This window comes from Diadema antillarum, unplaced genomic scaffold, assembly GCF_040938485.1.
Source record: "Diadema antillarum isolate AM-2024a unplaced genomic scaffold, OU_Dant_1.0 seq00000160_RagTag, whole genome shotgun sequence".
Lineage (NCBI taxonomy): Eukaryota > Metazoa > Echinodermata > Echinoidea > Diadematoida > Diadematidae > Diadema > Diadema antillarum.
In genome coordinates this window covers 205,321-225,651 of record NW_027271231.1, presented here as the reverse complement: position 1 = coordinate 225,651, position 20,331 = coordinate 205,321, and the positions used below count along the sequence as shown (strand labels likewise).

Genomic DNA, 20,331 nt, shown 5'->3' with positions numbered 1-20,331 from the left:
CAATGATGGCAAACGACCCGGCCCCGTCGCCGACCAGCTCAAGAGGGGAGGTGTGGTCATCTTCTCAATCGGACTGGGAACTACTGTCAGTAGTTTCGAACTGGAAAGCATTGCGACAACCTACGAGTACGTGTTCTGGCTCGCAGATTTCGGCGACATCAATTCGTTTGGTTCGGCGGTCAAGCAAGGTGTTCTTTCTTCTTAATTATGCCCTTGAATTCATTATGATTGTTTCAGATGTCAGTTTGATTTTCGTTTGTTTTTCTTTAAGGATTATAATCGTGCTATAAACGAAGACTCTGCCTTCACCAGCAGTGGTCCAAACCTGATCGATGGGAAACAGAATCTAAACACATCATTTGTTATAGTCCTGGCTTAAATAGGAAATCCAGTCCAAATATTCGTTAATCTGATAAAAAGAGTATTACGTCAACGGTAAAATTTTTACTGAAATCGGATGAAAAACGAGGAAGTTATGAAATTTTGAAGATTTGATAATTTCTCCAAAACAGTTCTTGTACAGTGGGTATGAATATGGAAATAAGTAAGCTAACTATGTCATACCCTCACAATTTTGCATTGATCGTGTACACACAAAAAATGACGCAAAGTTAATGTTTCTGTCATTGAAGTCTGAAACATGACGTTATTCCTGGCTGAATAACTTCAGAATAGTGATCAATTAGATGTATGAGGATTTGAGCCGCGGGCATAATTGCGTTTGAATGAAAAACAGGAAAATTCACAATTTTATGTGCAAACTATAATGGTAAGTTGTGAGGGAATGACGTGATCGCTTTGGCATTTGCATTTTCATATTGACTATTCAAGAACGTTTACCCCAAAAATATATCATACAAGCATGGCCAACTAGAATTCTCTGCATTTATGATCTTCTTAACGGAGACTTCAGGATAATAATAAGACTTTTTTTTTTGCGTTTGAACATCTATGAATTGGTTAGACTAGGCACTGGGTTTTAGTGACTGGATGAGGAATAAGAATGATTACAAAATTCATAACCACACGCAAATTCATACCCACACTTATCAAGGATGATGTCACAGCAGCTCCACATGATCGATTGCTCACTGAAGCAGAAAAAAAAAGAGGAAGGGAATATAAATTCTACACAGGTCAACTTGTTAAACAAGTGGTATAAATGGAATTACATTGCTACATTTAAATACTGGAAAATGTGAGCCTCCCTTGTCATCATCCTTGTTCAGTGTTATAATGATTTGGGTTGTTTTAGAGTATTGATTTATCTTCTCAAGGACCACAATAAATTTAACAAATTCGTACATGGCACTATCGACTTCTATACTACACGATGTGAAATTGTATGAATTGTCTGGTATGACCCTTTGACTTATTTTCTTTTTTTACGCTTCTCCCAAGATGTCAAGGATAACAACGCCCTCTACGAACAGGTGGACATAGCAAAATGTTATAATAACGACACAAGTCAGTGTGACGGTTTGGGGAACTGTTGTGGACAGGATGCTGCGTGTTCGTGCGCTACCAAGAGCGGCTCAATCGCATGCACCTGCGAACCTGGATACACTGGGGACGGCTTTAGCTGTAAAGGTACCAGAAACAAATGCTTGAAACCCACGAGTTTGATCGCAAAAACGAATTAACTCCATTTTTGTTGATTTGAGATATTTGCGATTAAAGGTACTAGTTAATGAAGAAATTAATCAGAAAACATGGGACATTTTCGATCTTTACTTCAAGATTTTTCTTGTTATATACACCTATAAGAGGTGAGGTATCACTGCAAAGATTTTATTTTGCTCCATCCGATGTTGGGCTCACTTTAAAATGTTAGAAAATGACCCTTAACTCGTTTTGCAATAAAACTCTTCACAATGTTTTCATGATATCTAAGCATTAAAACTTGTACTTTATTGAGAAGAGCCAAGAGATAATTAACCTAACCATAATAACATTTTTAGAATAAAGAAAACAACATCCAAAGCATGATTAGAATTTTAGTTTTCCAAGGGGAAAAAAGGAGAAAAGCACTTGGTGAACATTTGTCTGTCTGATTGAATCATATTTGTGCGTCAAATTCTAACTATAGGGGCAAACTCGATACCATAAATATTATCCGCTCTGCGCGTCTTTGTGTAAGAGCCTTCAACCATGATGCCCCCCCCCCCTTCTCTCGATACTTGTAATGATGTTTGTGGCTTATAAATAACCCGTTCCATACGGGAATCTGGTGGCCTGTGTATCAGCTCCATGGAGATTTCAAAATTCAATATGGGATGGGTGAACTGTGCCAAGATTGATGGACTGTTACTATAACTTCGACTTCTATTGCTACAACAACAACTACAATCATGTACTACTACTACTACTACTGCTACTGCTACTACTACTACTACTACTACTACTACTACTTACTACTACTACTACTACTATTACTATTAACTACTACTACTACTACTACTGCTTCTACTACTACTACTACTACTACTACTACTACTACTACTACTACTACTACTAAGCGCGACAATAGATACCCCGCAAAAATCTAATTGTCAAGTGGCAGCCTTGCTACTAGTCACTGTAGAAGAGGTCCGGGGTAACCATAATCACTATTACAGTTAGGTTCTTGAGCATTACGAGATTCGTTTAAATCAAACAGACAATCGATAAGATTGCAATCACTATCTTTACTATTTTTTTCCTGTTTCTCATTATCCGTTGTCTTTATTATCGTACTTCTGCTGACCCTCTTCAATAGACCGTGTGTAAAATGTTATATTTGTGTATGTTTCTTTTCCTTTAGCTTCGTAATGAAGCATTTCATTCACCTGCTCGCTCTCTCTCTGAATATCGTAGGCAGGAATTTATTTAGCTGTTGCTGGGGAGGGTAAGCCTCCTGCAAGCTTTGTGGTTGTTAAGTTCAGATTTTGTGAACACACGCTACAAAGCATGCACAAGATGTGGATGCGTCACAGAACCGGTCTACTGTTTTAAGAGCTCACAGACACGCTTGGGTTTGTAATGCTCCAGTCACACAGTGCTTTGCGATGGGTTACGTCCGCCGCGGATAGATTCGGATGAGTGAACGCAGGGGGACGCAGCGTGGACGCAGGCATCCGCAGGGACGTATGTAGACGTATCTGTCCGTAACTCATCCGTAAAGAAACGAACAATGACGGCGCCAAGCCTGCGAAATTTTGAAATGTTCAAAATTTCGCAGAGGGATTCTACGGATGCAGACTTTCGCAAGTAACCGTAACCAAACGTAATTATCCGTAACTGAACGTAATTATCCGTAGCCTGGACGCAGACCATCCGCAAGAAATTTTACCTCCCGTCCGTTTTCGTTCCTTTACGTCCACCGTAAGTATCCGAAAGTAACCGCAAGTTAGCGTATCTCAACACTTTCGTCCGCTTACGGATATTTGTGGACAGTTACGGATGCTGCGGCCGATTACGTCCTTCGACGTTTTCCGTTTTCCACTCACATGGGAACACAGAGACTCGTGGGAAGCCACACAACTCGTGTTGCCAAGCTGCAGCGCAATTACCTGAAAGAATGCCACAACACAGTCGGAGCAGTGGAGAGGCAGAACCGCATGGTCAAATTATGACATTTCTCCCACAAAATGGTCATTTTAGGTGGCACCCATATACTCATGACATCGGTTGACAATTGGTGCTAAACTTTTTTCTTGCACTCTTTGAATGTATACTGTTTTCGAAAAGGCAATATTTTGGGTAGGGGATGGGGTGACAGCATTTCATTCACTTTTCTGGCCGGGAAAGGTGTGTGACAGCGATAACTATATACGATTCTCTATGTCAATGACATGTCAAATTCTTCAAACATCCTATCTTTCTTTTGCGGACGATAATAATGTGTTTTATCTGATTCTGATTCTGATCGATTATTGACACTTTAAACGGTGAATGAACGAAGTTACTCCATTGGATAAGAGCAAACAAACTGTCAATTAATTTGCAAAATACTGCAAAAAAATGCATGCTGTTCAGTAATTCGCCGGAAAATTTAGCAAGAAATGTTTTCCTGGAATGTTTTCCTAGAAGAAGTCTCTTCCATCAAATTTTTAGGTTTGATTCTGGATAATAAACTTACCTGGGGTTTGCATATTGATTCTGTATGTCGTGTTATTTCAAGGAATACAGGTATTATAAACAAAGTTAGATTTTATCTTCCCAAAAATGTACTTTTCATGTTATATTCTACTTTGATACTACCTTACTTAAACTATGGTATACTCCCATGGGGAAATACCTTTTCTACTTATACAGACAGAACATTATTATGACAGAAAAAAAGCTCTTCGTATCATTTGTCACGAATCGTGGAGAAGTCATACTAATAATTCATTTCACGAAAATAATATTTTGAAAATTTTTGACCTTTATCATTTGCAATTAGGACAATTCATGTATAAACTCACTAACCATCGTCTCCCCCTTGTGTTTGATTCCATTTTCTTAAAGAATGAAACTGTTCATGCATATCCAACCCGTCAATCCCATGAATATCATTTGCCTTTGACTAAGACGGTTTTTGCAAAATCTTTATTCTCCTTTTCTGGACCAAAATTCTGGAATTCTCTTGACAATAATATTAAAGAAGCCTGAAGTTTTGATACATTTTCTTTAAACTTATAGAATTATCTAAAAACTTCGTATGCAGCAAAATAATTCTTTTTTTTTTTTACTTTTGATTTTCAAAATCGTTGTTGCGTCGGTAACCTCACTACTCTTTGTTTATCAGCGAGCCCGTGCTTCTGTGCCTCCAGTGCCCTGGTTATGACCCACCATTTCCCTCTCCTCTCCCCCACCCCCCTTTCCACCTCGGACTTCCTACCTTCCTTACTATCTTTCTATCCTCTCATCAATCTTTCCTCATAAGAGAGCCGCTTTGTGTTTGTTAATGTGCGTTGGTATGTGTGCATGTATGTGTGTATTACTCTGTCTGTCTTTTTCTTTACTACCGTTTAGGGAAATTGTTGTTGTTGTTTTTTTTTTTTGCAATCATATCTTTTTCTGTGTGAGGGGACTGCATTCTACAAGCCCTGCTTTTTAGCAGTCCCCTCCATTTCCAGCAATATTGTTTCTGCATTCACAACAGTGACGTAACAGATATTTGTATCTCTGTTGAAAATTTACCTGTATCTCTTTTACAATGTTATTCTGTTCATCGCATTGTGGTACTGATTTCCTGACATCTGTGTATTCGAGTGTTTCATTGTATGTCTAATTATTTTGTTTGTTGGAAGTGAAATAAACCAACTTGAAAACTGAGAACGAATTTAGTATTTCTCTATAGTCTTACCCACTTTGCGCTCCATGGAATGTGCATTACATTTTTGGTATATATATTGTACTTAGATGTGGGAGGGGTGTTTGAAAGTCTTGATGTCTTTTTTTCTCTGGAAATTTGATAAGCATTGTTTTATTATAAAAATCGCCTTAACATAACCCAATAAGTCATGAATATCGCTGCACAACGACAATAACGTAACCACAGTTTGTCTATTCCATGACTGTGAGTAATAGTTTTCTTACTCTAATTCTTAACTTATCGATCTATATTGTATTATATTTGTGGTTTAATTATCTTATGTATTCTTTACATTTATGAAGTTTATTCATATTTGAGTTGCACAAATAAGATTTAAACCTCAAGTTCAAAATTTCATGTATCTTTTATCACTGTAAAGCAAATTAAAGGATTACGAATTTACTCACAACTTGTACGTAATTCAATTTCAGTTTTCCCCAGTCTTGCCAGTGCACAATATAAGACAGTCCACTATAAGATAACCTTGCTGTCATAATACACTGACTTGGCAGGGATCGTCACAGAAAACAAGACTGTCCATAATTATTTACAACAATCTGTAACTATCCGTAACTATCCGAAAATATCCGCAACTCTCCGAAAGTCTTCAGAACTATAATGTGCCAATTCGTAAGAATATCCGCAAGTGGACGCAAGTATTCGCATTTGGTCGTATTTGTCCGTATCGCCCGCATTTTTCCCGGTATGTTTCGAATAAATTTGCTAGTGACGGCAAAGGATCCGCGGGAGTCCGCAGAAAAAATGACTTTTTTGGACGTAACGCCGGACGCAGAGCATTATGTGACTGGGGCATAAGATTGATAACAAATGGTGGTGCTCTCTTTAGTTTGCCCGCAGGGTACGTATAAGTCGTCGTATGGCAACCATCCGTGTACCCCGTGCCCACCCCTCTCCTCAACAGTCTCCACAGCCAGTACGGACAGCATGGACTGCGAGTGTGACCCGGGTTACGTAGAGAACACCGGTATTAACGGAAGCAGCTGCCAACGTGAGTTTTTTTTTTTTAATTCATTGTAGAAACTGTAATTATACAAATCGATGGTTTAGATTTGGAAACTCTTTTTCATCATGATCAAACATGTTAGGGCATGGTCAACGTTCGCATAGACTTGTCGCCGACCTCAAGCAACCAAACATTTCTGGCGATTATCGACAACCAATCGGGGACCACACCCCAATATTTTTGATCGGTTAACTGGTTACCGACAGGCTGCTTACCGGTTGCCTACCATTTGCAAAGTCTTTGACGACCGGTTGGAGAGCGCTTTGCGAACGGTTTTCCAACAAAAACAAATTGACGATGAATGGGCGACTGCTAACAGAAAGGTTTATAAATGGTTGGCAACTGGTCGGCGACTGAAGGGGAAAAATGGTCGCCGATTAATTGCTAAAATTAGTTTGGGGCTAGGCAACCATTACTAATGGAATTCAAATTTGTAGGCACGTGGACACAGACTCTCTAAAGAAAATTTCAGGAGTAATTGTTATAAATTTTGCATGTAACCTGGTAGGCAACCACTTGACAAATTTTTTTTGGTTGCCGGCCAAATTTCTTCATGATAAGGGCCAGAAATTACTGCAGACCAGTCATAACGAGGTTAGCAACCAGTCGGCATCTGGTTGCAGATCTTTTAACTACCAATTAAAGATTTAAAAAAGACGTTTTGCCCTCCGGTTTCGTAGGCAGAAAGTTTTCAATGCGGCAAAAACCTCAAGCCGACCAAAAACCGTTCGCTGACAACCATTTTGTTACCTTAAAGGAGGAAAACAGGTATTTTATGACATGTGACAACCAACTGCCAACCAATGATTGCAGAGGCCGTAGAATGGTCGGAGACAGGTCTTGGCTTATTTGTGATCGTAGCTCTAAGTAACCCTTTCTGTGCTGGGGACTTTGAACAGTGAGCACAACGCCATGTGGTTTTCCGTGTCAATCGACACTTAGAGTACGCAGAGGGTTAAACCGTGAGCAACAAGATTGAATTGCAAATCGATACCATGTTTAAATTTACTTGATCATGGGGACTAAAATTACACAAAGAAAACTATGTGAAATTTTATCGATACCGGATAAAGAATGTCAGAAAGTGGTCGAGTTTCAAGTTTTCTTTTTTTTTTTTTTTTTGCATGTTAATGAAATGACACTGGTTGCAGCAGTGTATACTGATTCGATGAGGTGATTCAGTCAAAGCTCCTTTAGTCTTCTATTGGCTTTCACACAAATATTTCAAAAGTGTCCACAGTAATGTACTGTTTTCACAGTAATAACTTGTGTGGATGAGTAGGAGTGACTCTACTTGCTAAATTATTTCATAGAGGCGTGGCTTTGTTTAACCAATGACTTTATATCATTTGCATCATGTTATTAAAAGATGGGAAACTTTTCAGGATTTAGACCTTCTATTTCTTTGCCCGACTTTGCTGATATCTTTACTCAGTAAAAAAAAAAAAAACTCCAAAATTCATTGAGATGCAAACTCATGACACTGCTACTTTGCCTGAGGCCTTTCATCATCTAAATCACAAATAATGTCACATTTAGTGAAAGAGATACCCGATTAGGAAAGAAAAAAAAATGAAAGCATGATAACATTAAATACTTGCCTATCTGCTTTGAAATAAACCAATTTCATTCTTGCATTGTAATCTGTGCATAGATATTGCACACACAGATCATAAGCATATGACCACACTTGTAAGCAACACTTAGGAGTGAATTAGTCAGATGTTGTAATAATTATGCCTAGTATGATGGGAGATTTGTAAGACGATATTTTTTTTTCTTATCAAAATGTTTTCTACGTAGCTGTTGAGTGCCCAGCGTTCAATATTACCATCAACGACACATCCATAATGATGATACCTCCCGACTGCCAGAACACATTCGACAGCATCTGCTCGTTTCAGTGCAAACAGGGATACCGGATCGTGGGTGCAGACACGAGTTCCCGTTGCCTGGAAACTGGGGATTGGTCGGCCACGCCCCCGACGTGTGAGAGTGAGTGCACTTTTGAAGATGATTCTTTACGAAAGTTATGGCATACTAAAGATGAAATTAACTTGTCATTATGCCACATTTTGTTTTTTGTTTTGTTATTTTCGTTGACCACTAACTATAAATACATGAGATTGTTGAATCTAGCGTCAGGTAGTAATATCATAATATAAGAGGTCAGATAGGATCCCGATTGGCAGGTGTTTATTCATTTGTGTTCACGTTAGAAATTCTCACACCTTAGAATAATCTAAAAACTGTCCCGACACTCTAAATTTCGACTTCAAGTGGGAAGAATCAACATTCAGTTGGCATTCCTTGCCAGCATTTCGAGCAAATGTGCGTCCTTTTGTACTATATTTTCAAAATTTCCCATGAGTGCGGTATCAAAGAACAGACCTTTATTATTCAATTCGTTCATTTTATCTTCGGCAACTATTTTTGTGTGGTAAAACGTGAGCAGAAGTTACTTGCAGCGATTTGCCCGAGCCGGAGGACGGTGGAAGTGACTGCAACACGAATGATAATAGCATCGGGACAGTGTGTACCCTGAGGTGTGACGAGGGGTATCAGCTGGAGGCTTCAGGAGTCAATACCACCACCTGTCGGGAGACGGTCCCTTCTACCACTGCCGAATGGGACAGCCAGCTTGGTGCTTGCCAAAGTGAGAAGCGTTACTTATGATCTCTGTTGGTAGTAGTTGTCGTATTAAAGAGGAAATCCACCCCAAATGTGACAAAACTTCAAAAGAAAGAACAAAATACCCTACAGAATGTTCCCTAAATCGCAAAAATCGGATAAAAATAGGGAAGATGATATTATGACATTGTGAAATTTCATTTTTTTTAATATTTCTTGACCAGTCCTCATGAATGCTCACAGGAGCTAGTTGATGATGATGATGATTTTTTTATGTATGTTATATATGAAATTCAGAAAAAATGTTGGTTTTAGCTGATTTTTAGCTGATACATGTGAAAGCATATTCCCATACTAAAATATACCAGAGGTAACATTTGTTCCTTTTTTATTTTGTGTGGTTTTAAGGAAAGTTTAAATTCATACAGCAGAAATATGAGATTTTTGTCATTTCTGTATACGAAATAAATAAGAAACTGTGAGAACATGACATCATCAACTTGCTGATTTGAATATTCATAACAATTGGTCAAGAAGTGCTTTTTGAAAAAAAAATGAAATTTCAGAATGTCAATCACTTCCTTATTTCTTATCTGATTTTGTTCATTTTTATGCACTGCTCTGCAGGGATTTTTTTTTTCTCTTTCTCGTGAAATCGATGCAATTTGGGAATGGACTTCTTCTTTAGCAATGATTGTCTTCACAAATTGAAAGAAAAAAAAAATTTTTCTACAAGTCAAACGTCTTCACATTGCATTCAGGCCATGTCTTCTTTTTTTTTTGTTCTCCATATGTTAGAGTTCATGGCTGATGCAGTACTTATTAACAGAATTTAAACGACCCTTTTAAAGAAATGGCGATTGCTAATATTATGCTTTGTGCATCTATTGTTCGATGACCACTGGACTTGAGTTTGAATCTACACCAGGTCTAGTGTCCAGTAGACATGTAATTTATTCACACATATCTTTTTAGCCAGGAGTACAAATTTGCTGGATAATATAGTTCGATTGTCAGCAGAATAAATGATACATTTCAATGTAAAATGTGAAAATAAAATTGAGAAAAAAAAATAAAGATGTGAAAATGATACATAAGTATGCAAGGAGTAAAACACCATGGCAGAGTAGGTAAGGGTCTAGCCACCCTTTTTTCAGTTCTCTAAGACCAGGCGTCCACTAGGGCGCGGACAAGACGCGGACAAGCCCCGGAATGCAAATTTGGTATTCCGCACTCCTTCGGGAACCTGTCCGCACGTTCCTGAACGTGTCCGCTCACTGTCCTAAACATGTCCGGGCGTTTCCGCACCTTCGGGAGAGAGAAAAATTTCCGCGTCCAAATTTTGATCGAGACCAAAATTTGGACGCGGAAATGAACTTCCTGACACCTTCGGCGACTTGTCCTGACGATGTCCTGAGGATGTCCCGCTTGTCCGGAACCCTTCCGCTCCTTCCGCACACGCTCCGGAAAGGATCCCGCGGTGTGGGGAAGCTTCCCGAATGAAAGCGGAAGACACCAGGAATGTTTTAGGACAGCGCGGAGCCGATGCGGATCTATATATGCAAGTGTCCGGAACCGATGCGGAAATTTTGTGATCCAGACACGAAAATGTCGACACTTTCCGCGAGCGTCATGCCAATGAAACGCAAAATGAGCAAGAAGGGAGGCGAGGCCCCCATGCAAATATCCCCATCACAGGCACACCTTTCGTCTAGTGATGAAGAACAGGTAAATCTAAGGAATTTCCGGTCCCAGAAGGCAAAGAAGAAGGTAGTAGAGACTGTGCCAAAAGCAACCAGAAAGAAGTGAAATCAGCCCCCTAACTTCCTTGTAAGTTTATGTTGATTTGATCTTCAGAAATTATTTTTCATCTGAGTGACTTTCCTGGTTCCTATTACTTACTATGGTACATTTTCCTTTATGTTGTATTTTATTTGCAAACAAACTAGGTTGTCCCATGTGACAGCCCAGCTGAAAAATCACAAAAGTAGGTGGTGTACACTCAGAAAAAAAACACCATAGAATTTTTGGCTAAATGTTAATGTACTATATAAACATGATCAAGTTGTTATTCATACGTAAATGCTTTCTAATGATACAACATATTAGAACAAAACACAAATTCATCACACTAAAAAGCATGAATTCAATTCCAAAGATAAACCTGTGGTCTCATTACAATGTAATATCTTTGAAGCCCAAAATAACAATGAAAGATAAAGATGATGGGGGAAATGAAGAATTTTCTGTCACTTCAAAATTCAAGTGAAATGAGAGAAAAAGCAATAAATTATGAACTCGAAAAAGTGTTAAATTTCTGTCTTTCTTTTGTTTGCTTGTTTGTTTGTTTGCTTTTTGCTGAGTGTATATATTTAAATACACATTAACCATCACAAATCATTTCAGAAATATTCTTTACCTGAATGATTTCCGTAGTTGTTATTACCTAATAATTTTATCTTCTCTTTTTGTTTTAGTTGCAAATAATCTCAATTGTCCAATTTGACAGCCCAGTTGAACCCCCCCCCAAAAAAAAAGTAAATTAAAGTAGGTTAAAATATTTCCCCATTTTTACACTTCATTGACAATAGGCTAGTAAGCTCTAAGCATGAGAAAAAAAAAACTTCTCGGACTTGAATCATTGCAAAATGTTCAAAAGTGATCAAAATAAGAGAGAGTTAGAGATGTACAAGGGTAAAAATGAGAGAAAGAAGAACAAATTTAATGATTAGGATCATTTTGGCATGCTCTGCAGAAGTATCAGACAAAACATGTATATACTTCACGATGGATAAAGCACAGGTCTAAAAAAAGGGGATAAAGAATATAACAAAACTGCAACAAAGTTCATGCTGTATCAACCAACGGTTTATTTCTTGTGAAGAAATAAACCGTTGGTGAATACAGCATGGACTTTGTTGCAGTTTTGTTACTTATCTTTTTATCTTGCCAACACGTGGACTACCTTATCAACATTTAAATATATATATATATATATATATGTATATATATATATGTATATACATCTACATTTTATGTATATTATATATACATATATATATATATACATACATCTACATTTTTATGTATATTATATATACATATATATATATATATATACATATACATTTACATTTTTATGTATATATATATATATATATATATATATATATATATATATAATATATATATATATGGTTCAAAAAGTTTGCGAATATCATCCATGTAACTGTAGGCAGAGAAAAGATTGTTCTGCCAGATGAGAGAAATTAAAAAAAAAAATGAGTCGTCACCCGACATGCAGACAGTCCTATTCTTCGACTTTTTGGTGGTCACATTTATAAAATAATATTGACCAATCATATAATATAATATCAGCAGCTACTGCGGAAACACAACAAGGAGCATCAATGACGGCTAGCAGTCAAATGAGAAAAAGTGAAAGTCAGCGCCAAATTTATACCTTTCCATTTTCCTGGTATTGTCCGCAGTTTGTCCGCATGCCTAACTTGTGTTGTCCGGAAGGCATCCTGATTGTCCGCGTTCATTCCTGGTGTAATCCTAGATGTTTCCGCGCTGCCTGGCTACGATTAGCATATTCCGAGGTATTTCGCGCTCTTCCGGAGTGATTCCTAGGAATGTCCGCAGTCAGTCCGCGGACAGTCCGCGGACAGTCCTAGGAATGTCCCAGGACAAGCCGATTCACAAAGTTATTCCGCGTCTGTCGCGGACAGGATGCCGAAATGACAAAATTTGCTTCCGCAACCCTTCCGGAGCTTGTCCGCGCCCAAGTGGACGTCCGCCCTAAGGGAACTTGCTATCCAGGTTATAATCAGTACTTGCGTCATTGTTCAAGTTCAAATTTATTCGTTTTTCCACTATATATAAACATAAATCTCACTTTCTTGGGTGACAGAAACAATGCATGTAAATTTGTATAGAGAAAACAACAATAATAGAAAAAACTAACAGTAGCGATACATTGCAATAGTTTGCTGAGGTAACGAAAGTGAAATAATTGTCAATAGCAGTATATGCACTGTGTGGAAAAAAACGGAGGGACCCACTAAAAAGACAATGTTTGTAGAGCGTGGGCCCCTCTTAAAGCTCGATGCAAATATTGAATTGAAAACAGCAACAAAGGAGCTCAAAAAGTTGGGCACAAAAAGTTGGGCAGCCCACTAAGAGACAGACGAACAAACAGTTACACAAAACACAACAACAAACAAAGTAATGATCATGAGACAAGTCCGGGACAGCAACAAGACTAATTGTAGGAAAAAAAACCTGAATTGACGACACGAGAGGAAACAAGACTATAGCGTGACAAAGAGGTAACAGAATAGGAATATGGAACAGGGACAACGATCTTCGGAGGTTTGAGGAAGAAAGAAGAAGAAAAAAGAATATACAGCAAACCCTTTAACTGCGAAGTATAGGTTAAAGAAGATCTTATCGTAGTCAAAGCTTAGGCAACAGTAACAATAATTAAAAAGAACGGTAGCGCAGATTTTGCGGACGGGTAACAAAATAAGCCTATAAACTAATCTGATTCTGGGGTCGTCTCTATAAGATTGTAAAAGAAAAAACCTTAATCTCCTCTTAAATGAGTATATAGAAGGAGCAGAATTTATATCGTGATTCAGGGAATTCCAATAATTTGGTCCAGTGTAAATAAGTGTATTCTTTCCTAATTAGAATCGTTCGAAGAAGTGGTAAGTGAAACTCGTTAGAGCGTCGGGTGGGGTAATTATGGAATGATTGATTTTTTTTTTAAACAAAGAACCAAAAATAGGTGGGAGTAAACTGTTATCATACATATACATAAATTGGCCTAAGTTGAATAAAAATAATTCATTGATTTTTAATAAGTTATTACAGTCAAACAATGCATTTGTATGTGAACGTATGGGAGAATTGGAAATGATACGGAGGGCTTTCTTTTGCAATAATAACACTCTATTCAGCAGCGTCTGATGAGTATTGCCCCAAGCTAAAATTCCATAATTAAGGTAAGGGAGGATCAAAGAGGAGTATAACACAAGTAATGTCTTTTCAGAAATATTAAATTTCAGTCTGTTCATAACACCTATATTGAGAGAAATAATTTTGCAGATAATATGATCAATATGTATTTTCCAAGGAACTTTATTATCTACAAAAATACAAAGAAATTTAAAATATGACACACTTTCTAAATTACAATCATCCAGAGCTATTTCTGAATTCAAAGAATCAACAGTATTGCTGAAAAGCATATATTTTGTTTTTTGAACATTCAATAATAGCTTATTAGCTCTGACCCAGTTGGTCAATTTTTTCAATTCTGTATTCACTTGTTGAACAAGAACATCAATATCGTTATGGGCAAGAAAAACACTGGTGTCATCAGCAAAGTGTATAAAGGAAAGTACCTCTGAAACAGAGGAAAATCATTGATATATGTTATGAATGATAGCGGCCCTAAAAAATTCCCCGTGGAACGCCACATTTAACATCTCTTATAACTGAATTATTATCTTTAATTGAAACAAACTGTTTTCTGTTAGCTGAATAACTCTTGAACCACTCCAAGGCCTTCCCGCGTATTCCATAGTGCGATAACTTGTCGAGTAAAATGTTGTGATTAATTGTATCGAAGGCCTTTGAGAAGTTTATACTAATTAAATGAGAATGATTGTCAGTTGCATTAACAACTTTATCAATAAAATGAAGAACTGCGTGGATGGTACTATGTTTTTCTCGGAAACGAAACTGGGAATTTGTGAATATTTTGTGCACATTAAAAAATTTAATAATTCTGGTGTATATCATTTCTTCTAAAACTTTCGACAATGAAGATAATAAAGAGATTTGACGATAATTGCTGACATACAGATTACTTTAGCCAATTTCATTTTATCAGGAAACATACCATTAGAAATTGACAGATGAAAAATGTGAGCCAAGGGATCTGCAACTGATGATATAACACCTTTAAGGATACAATTATATATGTCATCATAACCGGAACTACTTTTGTTTTTTAAAGAGGATACAATATCGATAATCTCATGTCTATTTGTTGGAATTAAAAAAATAGAATTGGGGTTACACTGGCCTAAGAATTCAGTAAAATTCTGTTCTGTAGCCGGAATACCATGAGCAAGCGCTTCACCTGTTTTTGAAAATTAAGAATTAAAAACATTTGCAATATCAACAGGGTCATTAATTATTTCATCATCCCACTTTATTTCACCAATTTCTGCATTTTTTTGTTCGGAATATTCATAGCCTGCTTTAAAACATTCCATGTATTCTTGATATCAAACTTGAATCTCGACAGCTGCTGGGAATGATACCTTTTCTTTTCCAAACGTAAAATCCTGGTCAATGTGTTTTTTATATGATGTATATCTGTTCTTTGATCGTTCAGTTTTTTCCATTTTGTATTTATAATACAATCGTTTTTCTATTGATTGAACGAAGAATTGATTTTGAAATCCGTGGTAACCTAGTTGTCTTTTTATAATCAATTTAACTTTTTTTTTGCTTTGGAATAATATCATCCAAAAGAAAATTAAACATTTCCGTAAAGTTTTCAAATGACAGATTAACATCATCAGTTTCATATACTCGTGACCAATCAGTATTATCAAGAGCGGCATCAAAACTGGCTAACTTTTCACATGAGACTCTACGTTTGAATAAAGAAGATGAAGGTTTTGCATCATTAACTAAAGTTTTCAGGGTAAAATGAGTCATGATTGGGAAATGGTCAGTCACACCTGAAAGAATTATAAAATAATCGGGAAGAGGTAAGATATTGCAAACAAGTTGTCAATTAGAGTAGCAGAGTGATCCGTGACGCTATTCGGTTTGGAAATGAGTGGCAGAAAGGATGAAGACAAAAGTGTTTCAAGAAACTCGATTGGGATATAATCATTTCCAGATTTCAGTAAATCAATATTAAAGTCACCAAGTAGAAAGCAATCCTTATTTCGAAAAAGTGGGTTTTTTTACCAGGTCTGAAAGATAAGTAAAAGAATCTAAAGTATTTGAATTAGGAGGTCTGTATAATATACCCAATAACACATTGTCTAGACTTGTATATAAAGGATTTAGCCCGCCCTTTCACCCTATATCCACCAGGCAATACATGCCTTATTCCATCTTCTCTACCCTGCCGACTCTCTCTATCAGAGATATCCTGCCAAGGGCTCACCGTTACATATCCAATGACCATTAGACCAGTGGTCTGCCAGAGCTCTCCCAAGTACGGTCAAGTTTGCTCCTATGGTTGTCAGACCGGTTACACACTGAACAGCACTGAAGAGGCCTTCATCAACACGACGTGTCTTGCGGATGGAACTTGGACCAGCATTCCTCCGATGTCCTGTGAAGGTAATACTTTCGAGATAATGATTGATTGATTGATTGATTGATTGATTGATTGATTGATTGATTGATTGATTGATTGATTGATTAACCAACATACATAATATGTTGATTGATTTAATAATTGATTCATTGATGAAATGATGGATTGATTGATTGATTGATCGATCGATCGATCGATCGGTCAGTTGATTGATTGATGATTGATGGATGGATGGATGGATGAATAGAATTTTTTTATTCGTTCCCTCATTGTTTTTAATGTCATTCGACGTATTTATTGACAGGAACTTTTTTGCACATCCCTATACAAGCGACGTTGATTACGACAGGGATTTTTTTTAACGCGTGTCTTTCTGCCAATTGCGAGCTCATATTGTGTTTCCATCATTTTGTTTTCATCGATAGATAACTTGCCCCCTGAAGTGACGTGCCCTAGCAGTATCAATGACACCACCGATGATTTCATGCCAACACGAGAAGTAAACTGGATGGTACCAGTGCCGACTGACAATAGCGGCATAAGGCCGGATCTTGTCGGGAGCCACAACCCGCCGCACCACTTCCATATCGGGCTTACTGTCGTAACGTACGTTGCGACTGACATGGCGGGGCACACCGCCCAGTGCAACTTCACAGTGGAGATTACAGGTGACGAGTTCTCACTCAACGTGTGTATTTGCGATCAGAATTCTATTCTTCTGAATCAAGTAATCCATTGTAGCTTAAAGATTGTAACAGAAACTCCTATGGGAGCGCTGTGGCATAGTGAATAAGCTCCAGACTCCCAATCGGAGGACGCGAGTTCGATTCCCGCCCAGTGCTTACGTCCTTGGACGAGTTGTTTTTACCCACCATGTCCCTCTTGCTTGACCTAAGTGTATTTAACGGGTACCTGGCAACACTAGGGTAATAATAATGAAAGGGCCCTCTTCTAGAGCAGTGGCAACACTAAAGAGGCCTACCCTGGATAAAGAAGTTCTCTATTATTAGTGGTATTTTTATTTAGTATGATATAAAATGATATCGATGAGATAGCTTTTGTTCTTGCAAGGACACGTACGTACAGCAGAATTAGTGAAAAATACCCAGGTCATGACATTTATTGTTCAGGTGACTCTGTAGGCTCCCTTTGCACGGCTGACTAGGCAGGGGTTGTATGTGGAGAATGGATTCCCACTTCAAGTAGAATCCCAAGAAGGCCAAGATTAAAAATCATTTTCACAAAATGTGGCACAACCAGGTCACAATTTCCAAGGAAATTTGTCCAGGAAGGTCAGTGTAGTATATCACATAATTTGGTAACAAGATGAACTGAAGAAGTTGGCCTAAAGCAGCAGATAAAGGTATAGTAGAGGAGAGGAGTCAAGCAGCTGCCTGGCGCTGCGGCTCGACATGTAAGAAGCAAAACATTTCCATGTAACGGTAAACCAAATGGCCAGTCCTACGAGCTATCCCAACGAATTGTTTTCAAAGATATTCATCAGGTGATGAGCTATACCAACGAACTGTTTTTCAAAGATATTCATTAGGTGATATGCTATCAGCGTATCACCTATTGTGCTTGTCAAAATCTTCCTTTTTTTAGAATTGTTTTCTGCCAGTAATGACTGACAGATACCAAACAATGGAGCTTCCAGAAAAAAAAAAGTCTGCAGAGAAAGCCGCCGTTATCGGTGAAACCCAGTAGTTACGAATTATTCATTCCGATGTCAGTTGTTCTAAAGACTTTCAATAGTTCGTCTAAGCTAGGAACAAGTAAAATCTACTGATCAAAAATTATTCCAGTAGAGATACAGGTTTACAAAATCATTCTGCTCTGATTGGGTTATAATTTATGTAAACCAGAATTATGTTAATGCAGCCTACAGCGTTTGTAATCTAGGCCGAATTCCAGGTTCAATGAAATATTTCCTTCGCGCAACAACGCTGTGTAAACACATTAGTGGAATTATCTTTATATAAGACAATGTAGCAAATGGTTACCAGGTTACGATCATTGAAATTGCATGTACAGTGTACCTTTTTAGCGAAAATCACGTGATGAGCAGTTGACCAATCGGGTAGCAAGAATCCGTTTAGACAGAGTTAGATGTCGTATCAATTGCTATCTCATGTATATAGCCAATGGCGTTGTCGTCGTAGTTGTTCCGTTGTTTTATATTCATCCTAAGTAGAGGGGTAACTTCGTAATCTTTCCCGTAACCATGGTAACACAGATCAAGAAAACCCCAGAGTCCAGAACTGTTCAGATGACATCAACGAGCAGACTGCGTTGCCCACTGCCATCGTCACTTGGAATGACCCAGTGTTTGAAGACAATTCTGGTAACGTGATCATCACCCCTCCTGAGAACGCTTCCGGTTCAGCGTTTCCGATTGGCGAGCATGAGATCATATACACTGCAACTGATCCGTCCCAAAACGAGGAGACGTGTGAGTTTACCGTGAGAGTCACTGGTAAATGAAATTTATTGCATTTCTTATCAACCTTTTGACCAATGTAATGTCTTTACAGTTGAATATCATGTAAAAACCCATATGGCTTAAAGGGGATGGCTAGTAACTGATCAGTGGGAATCAGTGGGAATGCTGGGGAATGATTGTTTCAATCCTTGTGGGATTCATTTAAGAGTACATTATATATCTACTGTTGTGTGAAAATTGTTTTCTTCAGAACAGTCTCATATTCAACTAATGTGCAGTTTAATGCCCCGTCACTGTACAGGCATGCTAATCTGGAAACATTAAACTGAACTACGTTGGGTTCAGGCTGCAGTTCCTTAGAAAAGCAAAAAAGAGTACATGTACTGAAAATATAAAAGTTGATGACAATTAAGACTGCTGTTTGCAAGCGATAGCAACAGATATTATTTTCTAGAAATCGGATCACAGGCACTCCACAGGATATCAAGACAATTTACATTATGATATGCTATAGTCCAGTTTACAAATTTCTAATGGAGGGATTTAAGTATAGCTACCGTTCGTAGACCATTCGTAAGTTCGAAACCTGGTCGATTGTCTTGTCCAAGATTTTTTTTTTAAACTTAAGCTACGGTCACAAAGGTTCATACGAACGATGCGTTCGTACGAATGTCACTCTTCGTACGAATTCTGGAGTTCGTAGAGATTCGTAGATGGGGCACAGATTTTTAAACGACCTTATTACGAATTTCGCACGAACGCTGTTAAATTCGCAAGAACAACTTAAGACCTTTTAGAGAAACGAAATGATTTATGGTCCTAGAATTCTTACGTTTTTCGTGAGAATGTCTTGAGTTACTCTTTCGTCAGACCTACTGCCATTTTACGATTTCTTTTTGTCGTAAGATGGTAGTACGTGCAACTCACGGCGCTTTCAAATCATTTGTAAAAAGATTTACGATTTTTTTGTATATATAATTGTCGGGTTGTGAAAAAGACGTTGCCTTGTTCTGTCGAAAATTCTGTAACAGTTGAAAGTTTTATACTCCAAGATGTCAGTAGTGCCAAGGAGACTACAACTGCAGCTGCATCTACAAGTAGAGGAGGAGGAGGTTGTTACTCCAACTCTCCCCCTCTCACTCCTTCCTCCTCATCTCCCTCTTTACTATTATTCCCTTTCCTCTTTTCCATTTGATTGCCTTCTCTTTTGGTCCCATATTCAACGGAAATGCTCTCTGGTCGAACACCTAAAACAAAGTGAGGATTTGAACTTCGCACGATTGGCTTTATACCCCTAAAACTCAACAGTTGCACAAATATTGTGTACTACTCCTTACGAGTCCCCTACGAACGCCTTACAAACTGGAAGAGGTGTCCGTAAGAACGCCGTACGAATCTCCGTTCGTAAGGCATTCAGACTTAAGAGCCCTCTATGAACGACTTAAGGCGTTATTACAATCATCGTAAGAATTTAAGACTTCTACAAGTTGTCTCTCGACCCTGCAATATCTTGCGCAGTTCTTACGATGTTC

The 20,331-nt window shown here is 38.0% G+C and overlaps 1 protein-coding gene across 1 annotated transcript in view; it reads left to right on the top strand.

Annotated features, from left to right (window-relative positions):
• The first annotated feature begins 1,528 nt into the window (after nucleotides 1–1,528).
• LOC139727933 (sushi, von Willebrand factor type A, EGF and pentraxin domain-containing protein 1-like) overlaps nucleotides 1,529–20,331 on the top strand; it is a 31,545-nt gene continuing 12,742 nt past the window's right edge. The window contains exons 1-7 of the mRNA XM_071638904.1: nucleotides 1,529–1,590; nucleotides 6,189–6,350; nucleotides 8,169–8,360; nucleotides 8,821–9,021; nucleotides 16,179–16,379; nucleotides 16,782–17,024; nucleotides 18,593–18,832. Of these exons, the coding sequence (XP_071495005.1) occupies nucleotides 6,287–6,350; nucleotides 8,169–8,360; nucleotides 8,821–9,021; nucleotides 16,179–16,379; nucleotides 16,782–17,024; nucleotides 18,593–18,832 (1,141 nt within the window). The 5' untranslated portion in view covers nucleotides 1,529–1,590; nucleotides 6,189–6,286. The remainder of the gene's footprint in view (nucleotides 1,591–6,188; nucleotides 6,351–8,168; nucleotides 8,361–8,820; nucleotides 9,022–16,178; nucleotides 16,380–16,781; nucleotides 17,025–18,592; nucleotides 18,833–20,331) is intronic.